Raw genomic sequence first — 17,971 nt, 5'->3', positions numbered from 1 at the left:
GCAGAGTGTGGGTGAGAGGGTGAAAGGGCCATGCGCTCCGGGTTGGTAGCCTCCAGTCTGTCCCCCACTTTGATCCGCGCTCGCTACGACGTGCACAGAAGGATAGCGCTGAGCTCTCCAAAAAGGCAAAGAGGGGGAACCCTTAGAAGAGCCACACAATGCTTCACTCACTCCTGCCGGGGGTTTTCTATTTTTTTTCTTCTTCTTCTTCGACGGAGAGGTGGAGGACGAGGATTATGTGATTTATTAGCTGATGTGAGCTCTGAAAAGGCTTTTTTTTGTTAAAGGAATGTTTCACTGAGGGGGAAATATCAGAGAGGAGTTCTTTGAAAGGGATCCTTTGTGGGGGGAGGGTGGAGGGGAATGGAGCCTCAATGTTTTTTGCGAGAAGGCTTGAAAAGGCTATAGTGGGGAAGCTTTAATAGGTAGGGTGAAGGTCCGGGGAAAGGAACAAAAAATTTTTTTTTTTGAAGAGCCGATGAGGTCGTGATGGAAAGCAACAGATGTAACAGCTGTGGAGAGAGGCTCGCTAAACCTTTGTGTTTTGTATCTGTGTGAAAGCGCACACACACACACACAACACAACACACCGTCCCGTAGATTTGAAAAACACTGGCTGGACGCAAACACCTCCCAGCTGCGCGCTGTCTCCAAAAGGCGAAGTCTACCTGGCGGATAGAAAACACCGGAGTGTCACTGCCTCCGGGGCTTTTATAACAGCAGAGGGGACGAGACGCTTTTGAAGTGAATGTTTACAATAAACACAATGTCAAAAACCTGGGATCAGCGCTGCGTTTTCACAGCTGCACGGCTGCCGATTCCAAAAATGTTAAATATGCTCCCTTTGCCTTCGCTGTGGATCCCAGTCGAGGATGTATGACAGGAGGTGGAAACACAAACAGTGGGTTTTGGTCGAAGCGTTAGCATTTAGGCATGGGGGGGGGGGGGGGTATTGCTGTCTCCACTTTTTAGTTAAGCCATCCAAACTAAAGGATATAATAGCTGCCCAAGGGGTTTAATTACATGTGACATCACTTTACGTTACAATTACACATGGGGATTTGGGTGAAACAAGCTCTTAAGTCTCACATAAGTATTCGTCGTGAAACAGTTTGCCGATGTTTGTTGTCGGTGTGGAAGCCGATGGGTTCTTTGAAAACATTGACTTTCGATTTGCGCCGCGTCTTTATCCGTCTCCTCCGAACCTGAAAACGTTTGCATGTCTCCACAATCGCATAAGCTGATCAAACAACAACCGCTGCCTCTGAAAATGAGCAAATAAGCGGGTCCAAACACTGCTGTTGCTGATTTTTAAAAATTAGAAAAGTTGCTGAGGAGCTGAGTATTCGCTGCCGCCGCTCACCCGCTCCGTGCATGTTGTTGTCGTCCTCAGCTTTTCCTCGATCTCCTTCCCGATCTTCTGCACCGTCACCTGGGTCTGCTTGATGGCTCTCTGGGCGGTGTGGAGCCTGGAGGAGGAACACAAGACAAAAGACACCACCAAATCATCGTTTGAGGCCGCACACTGGACTGAGAGGACAGCGGCGTGCAGACACTGTGCTTCCAGGAGGCCAGAAAAATCTACCGGCCGCGTCAGCATCATGACTTCACCGGCAATTCATCTCATTCAGCTCGGCCTGTTTGGAGGGCATCGTGAGAATCATGACTGTCCCCATGCGGACGACTCGGGTTTGTTATCCCTCCTTGTTTTCTTTTCCTGATTTACTGGGGTTGATCCTTTGTCCCGGCCCGACTGCAGAGTCTCATTAAAACCGTAAAAGTTAACGACGAGTTCTTTGACATGAAACAAAAGGACTGCAACAATATTGAATAGTAAAAAGTTTACAGTTCATTCGACCACATTGATCAAATCCTGCAATACCACAAACCACAATATCACAACGTCTAATCACCAGTATTTTCTAATAATCTAACCGCAACGGGAGATCAAAAGTTGTGCGATGGACGTGAACCCATCAGTCCCGGGAGGCGGAGACAACCGAGAAAAAGGACAAATAACTCATTGGAACCACAAAGATGTCACTGTCGTGGCTGTGAAGAGGGCACGGCGACATCAGAGCACAAATAACAAGGCGGCGCATTCATATGGACCATCAATCACAGGGACAATTCACTTCCAAGTTTGTGTCCCTCCTCCTTCCCCTTGCTCCCCCCCAATAGCACCCAAGGGACTCGGCTACACACAAGTATCCCACATGGTGGGAAGAGGACAGACAAAAAAAAGGGAGGGGTGGTGACAATGGTTGATCATTTACGTCTCAATGCCACACATAAGGGTCGGTTACCTTCCTCTCCTGATGAGTGCCAGAAAGACTCAACTTTCTGGACCACATGTAGCAACGCGATGGGACGCTTCTTGTTAGCATGTTCCGGTCTCTGCTAGCTAGGTTGATGGAGCTAGTAGAGTTTTCCTCAGCTGTGCACCAGCTTTGAGTCTTCAAGAAATTGCCTCAGTGGGTTTGGTGCAAGAGACTTCCTAGCTTGCCGAGGTCATTTTACAAATCCTCGGGGGGCTTGTGTTTGTTTGTCATGAAACACACAGTCAGCTCTGGACATTATTGCCTCTTCTTGGCAACTCAAAAAAAGGTAAGGAAAGCTTCTATGACGATATACAGAGTATTGGGGAGGAGTCCGACAAGATACATATTGCCTGCCCACATTTTTCTATCTGTCTCAGGGGACAGCGATGGCAGTCGGAGATAGCCCTCCGGAACATCAGGGCCAATCTGTTTTGACAGCTTCATCTGTTTAGGTGATTGCGATGGCAGAATCTGATCTGCTCTCCCCCCAACCCCCTCACCCCCTCCGGGTGAGAATAGTTATCTCCTTTCTCCTTTTCACGCATGTCTGTCACCTCCACCCCTCCCCCCCCGGATTCTTGATTCTTGGCCTAACACCTGCCCATCAGGCTCCATCGCAGCCCGTGGACAAGGATGCGCAGTGGTTTAATCTTTAGGCAACTGTCCAAAAAAACGTCTTCTGGCGAGCCATGACAACTTTCCTTTTCCAGGTTGACTCACGGCTCCGCCACATGGGATTTGTAGGAAGTTATGACTGAGCCTGTGCACTCAACCCTTGATGCAGATAAACATCAGAAAAACAATAACATCTCCCCTTTTAACCGCGGCTCTATGATCCTGCAGGGGTGTCGGATGAAACTTGTGCTTTTGAAACTCCCCCGATTAGTTTTTTTGATAAACAGAAGGCATCTTGTAGGGCTGTCTTAATAGGGGCTCTTAGGTAGAGTAAAAAACACAATGCTAAAATGTTGATGACGGATTTACAAAAAATAAATGAAAGTGGACGAAGCTGCGTCGTACTGTGTGAGTGACGAGCAAGCCAGACAGGCAATAAATAAAATAAATAAAATTAGCAATCAGGGGTGAAAGAAATCGACTGGTTCAAACTTAGCAGAAGAACACGACGGCTGCTTCCCTCTTACCAAAGCAGAATTGGAAATGTACTTCCAGCTGTTCCGAATTCATTTCTAGCAACATGGCAGCCGATTAGGGCCGTTCAAAATGAGCTCTTTGTGACAACAAATTGAGGACAATGTGGCGCTATCGCACCTCAGCCAGGCTCAGAACAGGACGGCACAGCCGTCGAGGAAAATAAATAATCACAACAAACAAAACTGCTTAATTCCACCTGTGTGTCGTTGCCAAAGAACATCACCACATTTGACCACATGTTATTCACCTTACTTCCCCGTCTCCTTTATTACGGAATAGAAGACAGGATTGCTTCTATTCTGCAGAGTTGCTGGAAGCCATGTTTACCTGGCAACTACTACCGAGATGCGAGGGAGCCAAAGAGATCTTGAGGAACGATATTCTTTGGTCCTGAAAGAGCCAAAATGGGGGTCACGCCCTCCGTGGATAATCAGAGGTTTGGATACCGAGTCATGAGCATGAGCTGCTTGACCTTGTTTTACACTAAAAAACGGTTAGTCATGGTGACTTTGGATGCCTGGTGAAGTAAGCCAAACGACACACAACCAAAAAGCTTCGCTACAAATTGTGATTTACGCGGAAAAAAAATCTATTAGTCAGCGCCTATTGTCTTTTGTTTGAGTCGCCAGAAAACACAAAGAGAGGATAAGGCTTAGTTTTGAGTGTGCGTGTAATTTGAAAGGTGGGAGTAATGCACACTACAGCAACAAGCTGAGATAACAGCAGACGGCACCGCGAGGCAAGCGCTACAGTAGCCGTCGACGCTGGAGAGAGAAGTAGCAAAACAAGAACGAGCTGCAGAGCGATACACGTCTGAGGGTTTAGCATTGAGATAATGTAATCTCAGATGGAAAGAATGAGTAAAAAAAAAAAACACAACGACCTAAACTGAGACAACAACATTAAACCTCCTCTTAAATTATGTACATGGGGGTTTGTTTGGCCTCTGCGTTAGTCCACTCCAGAGGTGCGAAACGAAAACAAGAGCATCCCCGTCCGTTTTCTCCACAGTGATTTAAAAGCTCAGGCCGTCGCTTTGTTTCTGTAGTTGCTGCTGGAGACCCCGGGGGCTCAGCCGTACTCTCCGATACGGCTGCCTGGTTAACGCAGGATCACAACAGCGCCCAACGGCGGGAGAGAGCCGGGGGCCTCGGGGCGTCCAACCAGCAGGCTCATAGCCTCTGATGGGCGGAGGGGGCTGCCTCGCCGTAAAGCATTATCACCTCAAAAGCCTCCGCGGGGGGTCTCTCACCCCGCTGTGCCCGGCTTCTGTTGACACATACATAGTGTACATGCATACTCTGCGTAGGAGCGTACGAAAGCAGATCAGGAAACACAGGCAACATGTGGCTCTGATCACGCGAGGAAGGGGGGGGGGGGGGGAAAGAAAGTCTCCAGCTTCAAACTCCAGGAGTTAGAAACAGGTTCAATCTGCAATGTCACAGTGCTGAGCTGTGAAGGTTGAGTCCAGAGTTTACCATGCTTCACACGGGCCACTGGGACGACGGACCTGAACCTTTCAACAGTCGCCGTCCGCTTTGTAAACACCGCTATACGTTTCGCAGGAGAGCTGCGAGGAATAACCGAGGGGCCGCTGGAGTGTTTCCTCTTACGCGCCGCTTCGCTGTGACGTTCCAGAGCACATCGGGCCGTAAAGGATTTTGACCTCTAACCGTTCTAAACTGGAACAGTAAACCTCGGTAATGTGATGACAATAAGTCAAGTCTACCATCGGCCCGGTTAAAGTCTTCCTGCCTCTCTCACTGCTCAAACATCAAACCTTTCCCGGTTAAAAGGAGCATACGTGCTCCTGTATTAGTAAAGTCTACGGGGAAAAGCTGTTTTTTGTTGTTTTTTTGAACAGCTGGATCATCTTCGCCACCGTCCCCTTGGCTTTCTCTCTACCCAGACGAGGGGGCCCCAGCTCTACTGCATGTAGGAGGCTCAACCTCTATCTCAGTCTGGAAGAGACTCCGTGGAAGAGACGAGACTTTGCTGATTGATGATCTGTGCTCTCCCTCTTAATCTCTCCATCAGAGACGTGACGCATACAAAGCCTGCGTCGCCGTGTAGCGCACACGGCGACCCACAGAGCGGGGCCCTTGTCAACTCGTCCACAAGGGCTGAGACAGCGGACACAGAATCTGCTGACAAATTGCCGCCGTTAATGGAGACCAGCGCGTTCTTAGCAAAAGCGCCTCTCGTCCCATTTCACCCTCCCCCCAAGAGAGCAAGAGAGAGAGAGACACTTTGCACCGGGCAGAGAGGGAGAGAGTTGTGTGGGACTATCCGACATTGTGGGTGTCCCAGGTAAACATGAATAAAAAAGTAAAAGTCAATACGAGGCGCAGGGTCAGCTAAGCGGCACATAAACGTGACTATATATCACTTTTCAATGCATGCAACCACGTAAGTGAGTGAGCCAATAACACAAGCAGAGACTTCTATAACAAGCGCGGCTCAACGAGCAGGACTTTGAAAAAGGGTCAGCAACTGAGTGGTGGATTTGGTTACGTACCATGAAGGGGGGGATAATCCCTATTGGAGTGTTCAGTATCTGATGAATCATTCTACAGAACATAATCATAAACTATGTGCATATGAGCACGCCGAGCCAAGGAACAACGCTGACAGGGGTGAGGAGCAGCAGGCAGAGAGCAGTGTGTGGGAAGAGAGGGGATCAATGTAACTGTGTTAGACTCCGCAGAGTCCCAGAGGGTGCCGATAGAAGGAGAGGATGTGGAGGAAAGCTGCAATAATAAAAAAAATGAGCAAGAGCAGAGGTCATAAAAGTTATGATTCAAACTGGGATTGTTTTTTTTTTTCCTTCTGCTGCAAGCTGCTGGGGAGGCAACGCTATCCTCTCATTCGAGCACAAACCATGACCACTTCTGGATGATGGAGCGCTGTTTAAGTTCAGCCGGCTTTGGCGTGACTTCCCTTTTTTCCCTGATGCGTTTATGTCCCCTTATTTAGTTCTTATAGGAGGAAAAATGTCAGCAGAGGCCTTCGTAATGCTCCTAATAACAGGATCCTTATCTTATTTTGGAAACGTCCAACCATTTACATACACGTTTACTTAGTTTAAACTAGGTGTAATTAAGCCGTTTTGTGCGATACAACCATGATCACAGGGTTTCCCTTTTGGGGGAAGCCCTCCTGATGCCGAAAGCAGCGTTTGCATTCTACCGCATTTAAATATAAACGTGGAAGGGAAAAGATGTTTGTCAACAGATGCCGGGACTGCCTCGTGTCGTGTAAAGCTCTTAATTACCGCACCAGGGTTCCCCTTCTAATGAGGGTGAGCGTTCATGTGTTTTTTTTAGCAAAGCTCATCTCCTTCATGTGGTGTTAATTTGTATTGCAACCCTTTCTTTTTCTTTTTTTTTCCCCCACTGTCAGCACTAAGTACTTTAACTCTAATTACAGTCCCACATTTTACGCTGGGTAAACTACTCAAAATGTTCCATATTTTAATACCATCATGTCTTACAAAGACAGTGTGGACGACAGGCTGTGTGACTTTGCAGAGAATAGCTGCCCTGATGACAAATTTAAGCCGTTGGCTTTCCTGTGGCGCCATCTGCTGGAATACAAATACTAAAAAGGCAAAAATCAAAAACACATCTCATCAGACGAAAAAAAACAAATTATAATAAAAGTGGTGGGTTGAAATAAATCCAATATATCAAGAAGCATTCTTCATCAGTAGTCCACTACAGTAAAGGTTGCTGCATTGTAATAATGATGATATGATAACACGTTGCGAGACCGTTTCGTGGCATGAACCTTACCTGAGCAGAGAGAAAACACTGTAGGAGTTCCTGACTGAACTCTGGTCGACCTGAAGCAGACTGTTTTTCTTCCGCTCCGACTGGTCCTGCAACAGCCACATGTGAAGTGTTTCAGTGCGGGGGCCAAACGGCGTCTGAATAAAGCTAATGAGATTAGCACCGGGTATACCATTGTGATGTGATGCGGGCGCTCTGGGAAAACAGTCCAAAAAAAAAGGGCCGTACCTTATGATCAAAGTCAGCCGAGTAGTAGCCGTCGTTCAGCCCGAATATTATCTCGTTGGGATTCCGGGATCGAATCTGTGGACAAAGACACGGCAGCAGAGGCTCATTGTGTGCGGTGGGGGGGGGGGTCGAGACGGGGAGGGAGAACAAACAGCGGGCATCTGTCCGTGCATGCGAATGTGCTATCCGTTTACGAGCCTTTCAAAAGTGGCCGGGACAGAATCACAATGGCATTGAGTTCTTTTACTGCATTTTGCGAACACTTTGGCTCGTTTCTCCAAACAGAGTTTCAAAGTGCAGATCCGACTTCGAACTCGTTCGGCCCCTCGGAGCGCGGGCGCCTCACGTGGGCCCAGGCCTCGGTGCTCAGTCCTACAGATCGCTGAATTAATGCAACACGCGTTTGCTCACATTTCCGCTCATTTTCACACCAGTCACCCTGGTGAGTAGTATTGCAACATAGCTGCTAATTACTTCACAGATGTTTTCATTTCGTCTGCTATGTCAGAGGTCAAAATTCAGCGTTTTGCAAATTGAAACTGAGCCGCAGCAACTGTAAAACACACTCACACAAGCTTTGCACCTTGTGAGTTTGGACTTCACATAATAAAACAACTGCTTGTTACGGTTTCTGATCAGATGGTGTGCAGCAAAACGTGCCAGTACACCATGTGAACAAGTGGCAGCTGCGTTCATTGAGCACACAACTTACTGGATACATCCCTTTGCATCCTGTACACACTCTCTACCGCACAGGGATTCATTCTTGTATACTAATGTATTGTATACAAATGAAATAAAGTTTACACGCGTGCAGTTGCTGACCTGCTGTCCCGTGTATCTGAGGCCATCCAGGTTGACCTTCCATTCTATGAGGAGCTGGTACTGTTCCTCCTGTCCTCCCCAGATCCTCACCACGAAGCAAGACACTGATGTGTCCAGGAGGTCTGGCAGCATGCCAAAGTCCAGGCTCCGCCAAGTCGGGTTCTGACAGACACACACGTAAGGATTTGCAGACACTTGGTGAGGACGGTCAGTGTAGTAAGAGTGCATACATAGTAAATACCCAACATTACAGCTGACCAGCACAATAACTGATGTATTTTATTAAGAAATAGTCACATCCAAGCTTGAACTGAAGCTACAGTTTATGTCAGACAGGTAGAGACAATTCAAGAGTGTTTTTGTTTGTGCATGCCGAAGAGTTTGGATCAAAAAAGAGATCTAAAATGTAAAAGCTTCTGTCAAGCTCGATTGTCACTGTACATTGCAAAGTAATTGAATCAACCTGTTCTACGTTAACCTTAACATTTTGATCTCCGCGTCCTTGAACTTCCAGACTGACAGCACTGAGTAGCGGTTCTACAAAGCAATGCAGCCATTTACATCATTCAATTATGTATCATTTCCCTCCATCGGGGAGAAGGGATAAGAAAAAAATGTAATCTCTGGCGAACGGGAAGGGGAGGAATGTCAAACGCAAAAGTACAATCCACAGGTTAGGGGGGGGAGGGTAGAAAACAGAATTAGTGAGAGTCAGCAGCGGAAGCAACAAGAGCACGGCAGTTCGAACGGAAACAGGAAGAGCGACAGGAAACGTTTTCTAGAGACAAGAGTACTGGAGGACGAGCGCCAGCGAGGGGAATAACTTCGACAGGAAGAAGTTGGGCCGAGAGAATGAGACGACAGAGCAGTCACGACTCCTGCGGCGCGTTACACAGTCTGTCTGCCGAGGGCGAGCGAGCAGCGGGTCTGGAGAACAGCTTAGGTCAGCTCATGACTCGGCAGCGAGCCCAACAGCATTGGCTGGCTCTCCTCGCGTTGCTCCAATAGCTTCGCGCAGAGCTGTAAATCTGCCGTCCAAATGTATTATTCATGTCGGGGCAAGTCCGACATCTTAGTCAACAAAGCATGTTTCGCAGCACTTAAGGAAGACGATAGTGAAACAACAAGTTGGCTGAATGTGTGACAGGCAGCAGGTCGAAAGGCCGCAATGTGATGACAACACCCTGATCTACTCGCAGGAGGCAGACGTGGACAGTTTGATGGTTTCAGTGGGGATACTCACCAGCGAGTCCCGTATGACTTCACTCTTGTAAAAATCTAAAAAGAAGACAAAGAATGCTCATTAAAAGAAGGAAGAGAAAGAATAATGCTCAACCAACAGGGTTAAATCTACCCTCAAATACAATTTCCAGAAGCACATCTTGAATTTGTGGACCGAGATCAGTTCCTGCCGCACAGCAGATACACAAGGCCTGGTCGTAATGTTGTCTGGAGGAAACACAGCGAGGACACCACGCTGTGTTTCAGGGATTATTATTATTATGTTCCGATTCACAGCTGGGAGACGTACAATAAAAACAATTTAAAAAATGTAAAAAAACAACAAATGTCCGAATGGAAAACATTAGAAATAATACAACAGAAAAGAGGCTGTTCACCTGTTCAATGTCATGCCACGGCTCCATAAAGTGAAAACGGATGACATTATGAGCTCAGTGAGACTCATCTTGTGTTTGTAGACACTAAATGCAGTTTCCGAAACCATTGTGAAGGATATCCCTCCTATTTCATTTGTATTTTAATTACTTTCTTTGTTCCATTCCCATTTAAGGTGCCAACTAAATTGCTTTACAAACTAAATCAAAGCGGCGTCTTTTATGAACAGATAATTAAAGCAATTTGGATTTTCATATTTGACCACCTTAGCTTTAGTACATTAGTTCATAGGGGATGTGGAGTTGGAGCCTGAGAAGTATAGTGTGCATTGTCAAAGTTGACACGTTTTACAAGTGCACCATGTTGGAAGGTGTGTGTGTGCATGCATGCGTGCGTCCATGTAGGTGCGTCTGCGTGTGTGTGTGTGTGTGTGTAGGTGTGTTAACACTGACCTCTAGATATGCGGTCCCCTATACATAGGTGGAGGGTGAAGTAAGTGTCCAGCAGTGGGGAACCATTCTTGTTGACGATGTTTCTGGCCGCGATGCTCCGGAGATGACGCAATCGCCTCTGTATGGCCGGTGGGGAGGGAGGAGGAGAGGACGGATAGAGAATAAAGAACAGATATTAGGGCTGCTGTGTTCAGTTTCATTCCGATCATGTGACACTTGCAGGCAAATACTATCCAGGCAGACTCCTGACTCGGTCACAGGACAAGAGGAAAGCCATGCCTTCGGGTCAATGAAGTACCTCATTCTCCATCCTACACATAATCAGCTTAAAATAGCAGTCGTTTCTCGTGCACAGAGGCACCGCCAGCTGGGGCAGTCTGCTGGATGTGGGCTCAAATAATAGTGGCATTACATATTCATGGAGGAATGAAGTAGCCGGTTCACTCAGGCGGGCATGACAGTCACATGAGAGGTGCGTCAACACTTTTAACTAGAATCTACAAATCAAATTAAGCCAATTATAAAATAAGCCATAATTGTATTCACTGAAAACAAAAGTCTGTATTTCAGTTTAGAGACAAACGAGAGATGCTATTTTACAAGTTCTCGCTTCAGGGGAACGCGTCTCCCCAGCACAACTTCTTCATTGACCAGCAGACCTCTCCTCCTGCAGCCATACTGAGACTTAATCTTAATAGTTAATCCCATGATTTAGATTAAGGGCCTCGCTAACAAAAGCCCTGATTGTTTGAGGGACTTTTAACCCCCTACCTTCCTTAAAAATGTGAGTGCACATTTCTGAAATGGGCTTATGTGGACCACAGGCGGAGAGCAACGGTTTGGTGGTGAACTTCAGTATGAAACTACTCTGGTGCGTCTGGCTCTCAACAACAACAAAACTACACTAATATCATAACAGACAAACAAAAATAAGTAATGCAAGTATCACCAATAGTTCTCCGCGGTGATCGAAACGCTCCGATGGTGTAAGGCTCACACCATCGGAGCATTTTGATCACTTTGCCACATACCTTATAGTGTCAGGTATGTGGCAAAGTGATTAGCTGGTCACAAGCCTGCAGCTGAACATATGTAATGCGTGAACACACAGACAGACATTTTTCCTCACAAAGCAGCCATGGCTTTCAGTCTGTGCTGCTGTCTGCCCTCATTGACATTTCACTGGTTCAGCTCGATGAACCTAATAACCTGGTTATAATGATGTCACAGCATCAAGTGTTTGTGGAGGCCGGCAGGCAGAGAAAATGTCCAGGCTACCGTCCATCCGCAAAGTAGAACCGAGACTTTAGGCAAACACATAGGAACAGATCATTGTTTCTTTGTTGTTTGCGGTTAGAGATACTTTCAATAGAAAAATCACAGATAGAGACTCTATTATGAGTTGTAGTGAAAGACTTGGTTGTGTAATGCCTCCATTGTCGCAGAGAGTTGAGGGGACTAGTTTGTGCTAGGGGCTCGCTTGACTAATAACAGAGAGTGTTTAATTCAATATTTAGAAGCACATTCATTGCATAACATTAAATAGGTCAGCGATGTAACTTTTGGGAATAAAGTTACAAACAGGTATCTTCATTTTCACATTGAATAACTGTGAAGTCAACTTCACAGGAGACATCAGAAAATAGTTATGAGCACAACATCATAAAAATAATGAATCTCTACTTACTTTGTTATGTTACACTTGTAGGCATTTTCTGTTAGCAACTATTATCCAACTATAAATATGTCCACCCATAATACTATGATATCCACAAAGAAGTATTGGGTCAACAATGTTGTGATATTTGACTTTTCTTTTTTATTCACATCACACAGCCCAATATTACCCGAGCAAGTACTCTCAATACACAGTGTTTGCCTTTTGTTGAGTCTTAAAAAGGTTTGGCTCCGAGGTGTTTTTAATGAACACTGTTTTCATAATGAATAGGTTTATTAGCAGGAGTCACAAGCCATCCGTAAGCACTCCCACATTAACCATCTCCCTTGAAGTTTATCTTTTGGTGCTGTGAGACAATGGGCCAACAGAACAATGTTGCTGCAGAGAAGAGTGTGGGAAAAACTGTTTCACCATGGAAAATACACATGAAACCAGTAATTAGAAATGCATTGGCCACAGCATCATGCATTTTCCATGCTTTATCTGAGGGAGCAAAGGAAATGTACATAAAATAACAGCTCAAATGCATTTCTACGGTAAGTTCACCTAATTACAAAAAAGGGACAATGTTTGTTTCTTTTTTGATGACATTGAGGTGTCTGCTGCCAGGCCAATTTGACAGAAATAAATAGAATTTCAGTGCAGATTAATCTTTCAATTGTAAGCTTTGAGGCGCACAAATAATCCCTCCATTGTATAAGGGTGGCTGGAGGAAGGCACCCATTTTTTAAACCTCGACATATGAAACTAAACTTAACAGATACCACATGACAAGGGAGAACACATGTTTGTTTGTTTTGCAAATTGGGTAAACTGATCATTTTTAATAAGTGGGAATAGAACATTGACAGCAATTTTGGCAAGATTTTCATCCTCAGTTGTGGCCAAAAGCATGTTGCCACGCTAAAAACAGCACGTCGGATATTAAAACATTACCCTTGAAAAATATAAGTAGTGTCTTTTTGATCTGAATAACAATAATAAATGTAGGCGCAATATAAAATGTTTTGTTTTCCCCATCAATATATACACTGCTCAGTATGACTCACTATATGGAAAGGGGTTTAATTTAATCTGATCACATCTTTGCAATGTCTATGGAGCAACATAATGTGCAGGGGCTTCCTACTGAACATACTGTGATTATTGATGTGGACTAAAGTGGTTCGGTGTAGACTTTTAGCTGAAACTAGTCCCATCTGCAGATAGATGCTTCACTCGCAGGATGTTGAGTCAAGTGTTGGCCCTTTAAGCTGCACACTAAGAAAGACCTCGAGCAATGGATGTTTCTCACTACAACCAATATCCAACTACAGCTAAAAATGACAGCAAAGTGCTGGAATGTGTGTCTGTGAGCAGATGAGTTTACAGTCAGTGGCCCTCATTCATGAACTGTCAACTTTTTGAATGTCGTTTCCAAATGACTGAATGAATGGATAAGTGAAAGAAATATACATTTCCCTTCAGCAGAAAGCACATGAAGTTAGTTCACGTCAAGTTCAGTGGCTTAATATTCCCCATGCTTCACTAAAATACCTGGATAGGACAATACATCACCGTTATGACAGACGCTTCCCGTTCAGCGGAGCTGTCACCTGCCTGCTGTCAAGACGCCAAGTTAAGTTGCCATTAGCAGAGGCACACTAGCTTTGTAGACAATTAAGATATACCTATTACTATACACTATTCTCAAAATAAATTGGGCAACACGTTGATAAAGAGCCGTGCTCAGAAACGTCTAACACGAGCCCAGCTGGTGGTCAGTGCGCCTCGAGTGTCAGTCCAGTTAGCTGACATTCATTTACAGTAAGCTAGCTAACTGCTAGCTAGCAGCTGCTAGCTAGCTAGCTAGCCTGACAGGCCCGCCGTGTTGCTCCAGGCAGCAGTTGTAACTGGCGTTGTAAACTAGCACACAACACGCTGACGTTGTCATTTCAACGCGGTGGGCTCGGGGGCTTCGCATTTACCTGCTGGGACGTGAGCTCCACGTGTAAGGCTCGAGAGGATGAAGCTCCAGAGTTGGTGACAGAGGCGGCGGGGATGGCAAGAACCCGACCGGTGTTGGAGTTCATCCTCCTGTCGGCATCTAGCGGGTCCCCCTCATTCAACAAAACAACCCATCCACGACATCCAGAACACTCGGTGTAAAGTTTGGGAAGCTCCAGGCAACCGGCAGAGACACGCAGACGCGGTCGTGTGCGTGGGTAACGCGCTACACCAGCTGTCAGCTAACCAACGGGACGTAAACAAAGTACAGGCGATTTCGCTACACTTGGTTCGGAAATCCGTCTCCGGTTTAGAGGCGCGACATCAAGGCTGCTGATTGGCTCAAAGGGACGTCCGTCACGTAGAGGCGGTGCCTGCCACGGAAAACTTGTGTTACTATTGGTTGTATTGTCTGTTTATCGACCAGGAAGGGGCGGGCATCCGTTGAAATCTGTCAAAGCTGCAAAGTATAAGGAAATGGCACAGAACAGCGTGACCTGCAGGTGACAGTTAAAAGGTAGCACCCAGACACTTTCTCACCTCTAATCTTCATTGGAGTTGGTTTGAAAAGTGACCACAACTATTCAAATATATATTGTGCTGGCCATCCAAGGGGCTCTGATACACTTTATTCACTGATGTGATTTTCAAGTACGAGAAGAGGTAGAGGAAGATAGAGGAAGTGCTGAGACTGAGTAAAAGCACCAGTGTAAAATGACTTTATAACAGGTAAAAGTCCAGCGTTTAAATACATACTTTAAAGTATCAAAAAGTACATTAGAGTACAACAGTAGTATCGGCTAAATGTACTCTAAGTATCAAGAAAATAGCTCAATGTAAAATGACAATTTTCATAGTTGAATACATATATGTTAAGTTTTAATATGATATTGGAGTATTACTGTGAAATATGTAACAATGTATTATATTTATAAACTGATCATGTGTTGTGCATGTAACATATGAACCTGCATGCAATACCTAACTGCCGATGTGAGCTAAATGTAGTGCATTTAAAGTATTGAATACTATGGTGTGAAAATGTATAATGTTCTTGAGTAAATGTACTTTACTTTCCACCACTGCATGATCCCCAACGCCTATGACTGTACTGAATGACTTGTGGAAGCTTTGATCATCCTGACTGCAGTATATTAAACAACCAGCAGGGGGCAGCATCAGACGCAGAGTTCCCTTTCCTATAGGTCATTGGACTTCAACATATAATATTGATTGGTTTGTGCTTTTAGGAATTCTCAGTATTGTGCACTTTTAACAGAACTTGCATGGTTTGGAAAATTACTTGTTATACAAAATAGGCTTATTAGAAATCACTGATAGTGCGATCAAACTTTTTTGTATTGGCCAGTTTCCAACCCTTTTGAATATTACATTTTCAATTAAATATTCAAATGCCGGCCTCCTGACTGTTAAAACCGTCTTCTTACCCAAATTCGAGAGGCTATTATGTTGACTCATTTCAACGTATAGTAGTATTTTTTCGTATAAAACATTAACCTCACTTAGTCTGCCCTCAAATACTAAATTACTGTGATACAACATACAATTGTTTACATTTGCGCAACTGTTTTTATGTACCGTGTGTCTTAATTGTATGATGATTTGTATGTACTTGTGTGTTCTACTAAATTAGCTCATTGCAGTTTTTATTACTTGTGGCATTCTTTGTGATATAAAGCTTTAATATACTTTGACCCAGCTTAAAGTGTTGTGTACCCACACACAGAATACATATGGCACAGATCAGATGGTTAGATGGTGTGTGTAAAATATATTTAACAGCCATATAGCTACTTATGAAATAGGATTGAGTGGAAAACTCAGATAAAACAAGTTCCCCTTATGGATAATTTCCTTTTAATACATTAATACATATTTTAAATGATATTTATCATATATATATATATATATATATATATATATATATATATATATATATATATATATATATATAGCTGTCAGAAGCCAACCAGTGCAAAACATGCTAAATACATACATACATACATACATACATACATACATACATACATACATACATACATACCTATATATATATTGTGTGCATGTGTGACTTATATATACTTATATTATATTTCACTGAAATATAATCAAAAACGCAACTGTGCAACTTTTATGACTTCAATTGTGTCTGTATTTATTTCCAAAATGATATCGTGGCCCAGAATGAGCTAGGAAATGTTGCGGGTGAGGGAAGCCTGGCTCATCCTGTTTGAAAGAAAATGGATAGATGGATATCATGGCCATTTTAAAGTAAAGAAAAACGAATATACTAGAACCTAAACTAAATGTATGTTTAGGAATTGTGTGTGATGTCAAATGTGCTTCAACCAGAAGCCTTAAAGAACTCCCAATCGAATGATGGACGGCTCTTGGGTGAAATTAGAGAAATACACACACACACACACACACACACGTTGAAAAAAAATGTTTCCAAAAACACACATCTCCTGAAAACATACAAAAGTTTTATTTAAATATTGGCAGACGGACAATGGCATTCATTACATTGACAGATCTCTCTCGCCCTTCATTTCTTGCAAAGGATTACGCTTACGCTGTTTTTTTAAGAAGGCACAGTGGTGAAACCAAAAGAAATGGCTCTTCAAATAACAATCTGATAATTTACTGCCCCAACTTCATGCCTGTCAACGTCACACATGCTTACTCTCCGATAATTCCCGGGATGTGTTCCATACATGCTCTTATTTCATAAAAGTACTAGTAGCACTCGTAAAATATAACATAGTACCAGTAATACAACCAGTCTAATCCCTTCCTTTTTCAATTACCATCCATGTTCCGGTTACTAACACATCCACTGTACACAGGAATCCTCAAACATTCAGGATTTACATCCCCAGAACAGGATCTTCTTCAACTGCAGCTCAATACCTTCATTTACAGAAGTTGCAAGACAACACACCCATCCCGACCTGAACACCAGTAGGACCAGGAAGGGAAATCAAGGCAAGCAGCATCTTGGAAAATTTCTCATATCAAAAAGGCACAAAAACCTCAGAAGGTAATCAGCAATACGAAAAGTGCATCAGAAATATTCACTAAGGGAGGGCACTAAAATAGTCTCATTCCTCTCTACAGAATATAATTAATACTTTATGGCGTTAAACAGTTAAACAATTACAGGCACACACACATATATATATATATATATATATATATATATATATATATATATATATATATATATATATATATATATATATATATATATATCCTGTAGAATTCCTTGAGTTTGGGCTTTCATACAGTAGATATACACACCTGCGTGGGGACAACCTAGGTCTTTGGCTCAATTAAACTTTGGGTTTATCATCCCGATAATATAGTGGCTTCTCCCATTTGCATTGTTTGTGCATTGAGCATATCATTGGATTTAAAGAGCTTGAGGAGAATTACATGGCTGAATGAGTGAAATACAAAAGCATTGGCACTTCTCTTAAGTTTTGCATGTTACCATTTAGCTCCACCTAGTGGAACCTTGCCCCCTCTGCACAGATAAACACAACCCAAACCCAATGCCTTCAATGAGACATAGAAAGCACAATGGCACAGGTTTTGATGTGGGATTTCGTATCAGAACCGAGACGGTTCAACCCTGTCGCAGCAGCAGTGAGAGAGAACTGTTTTTCAAAACCTGCTGTATCCTGAGAAGGAACTATGCCAATATGTGTGTTTGTGTGTAATGATGCAGAGATCAAAGTTCTCTTTAGCAAACGAGCTCATGTGCAAGGTTTGCAGTCCAGAGATAATCCAAAATCGGGCACCAAGATAGGACGCGGGACGGGGTGGGGAAGGGAGCGGAGGGGTCTGAAGATGCTGTCAAAAGTTCAGAGCTTCAACAGGGCCCCCTTGGTCCTT

General features: G+C 44.2%; 1 protein-coding gene across 1 annotated transcript in view; it reads right to left on the bottom strand.

The window, feature by feature from the left end:
- uvrag (UV radiation resistance associated gene) overlaps positions 1-14,359 on the bottom strand; it is an 82,240-nt gene extending 67,881 nt beyond the window's left edge. Inside the window, exons 1-7 of the mRNA XM_068601102.1 lie at positions 14,032-14,359; positions 10,387-10,504; positions 9,561-9,595; positions 8,318-8,479; positions 7,493-7,567; positions 7,268-7,353; positions 1,364-1,469 (exon numbers count right to left, since the gene is read on the bottom strand). Of these exons, the coding sequence (XP_068457203.1) occupies positions 1,364-1,469; positions 7,268-7,353; positions 7,493-7,567; positions 8,318-8,479; positions 9,561-9,595; positions 10,387-10,504; positions 14,032-14,136 (687 nt within the window). The 5' untranslated portion in view covers positions 14,137-14,359. The remainder of the gene's footprint in view (positions 1-1,363; positions 1,470-7,267; positions 7,354-7,492; positions 7,568-8,317; positions 8,480-9,560; positions 9,596-10,386; positions 10,505-14,031) is intronic.
- Between the last annotated feature and the right edge of the window lie 3,612 nt (positions 14,360-17,971).

The sequence above is a fragment of the Clinocottus analis genome, unplaced genomic scaffold, assembly GCF_023055335.1.
Source record: "Clinocottus analis isolate CAN_PGR_092001 unplaced genomic scaffold, fCliAna1.0.p SCAF_5, whole genome shotgun sequence".
Classification (NCBI taxonomy): Eukaryota; Metazoa; Chordata; class Actinopteri; order Perciformes; family Cottidae; genus Clinocottus; species Clinocottus analis.
The sequence above is the reverse complement of the archived record's forward strand: the minus strand, read 5'-3'. Positions and strand labels throughout refer to the sequence as shown.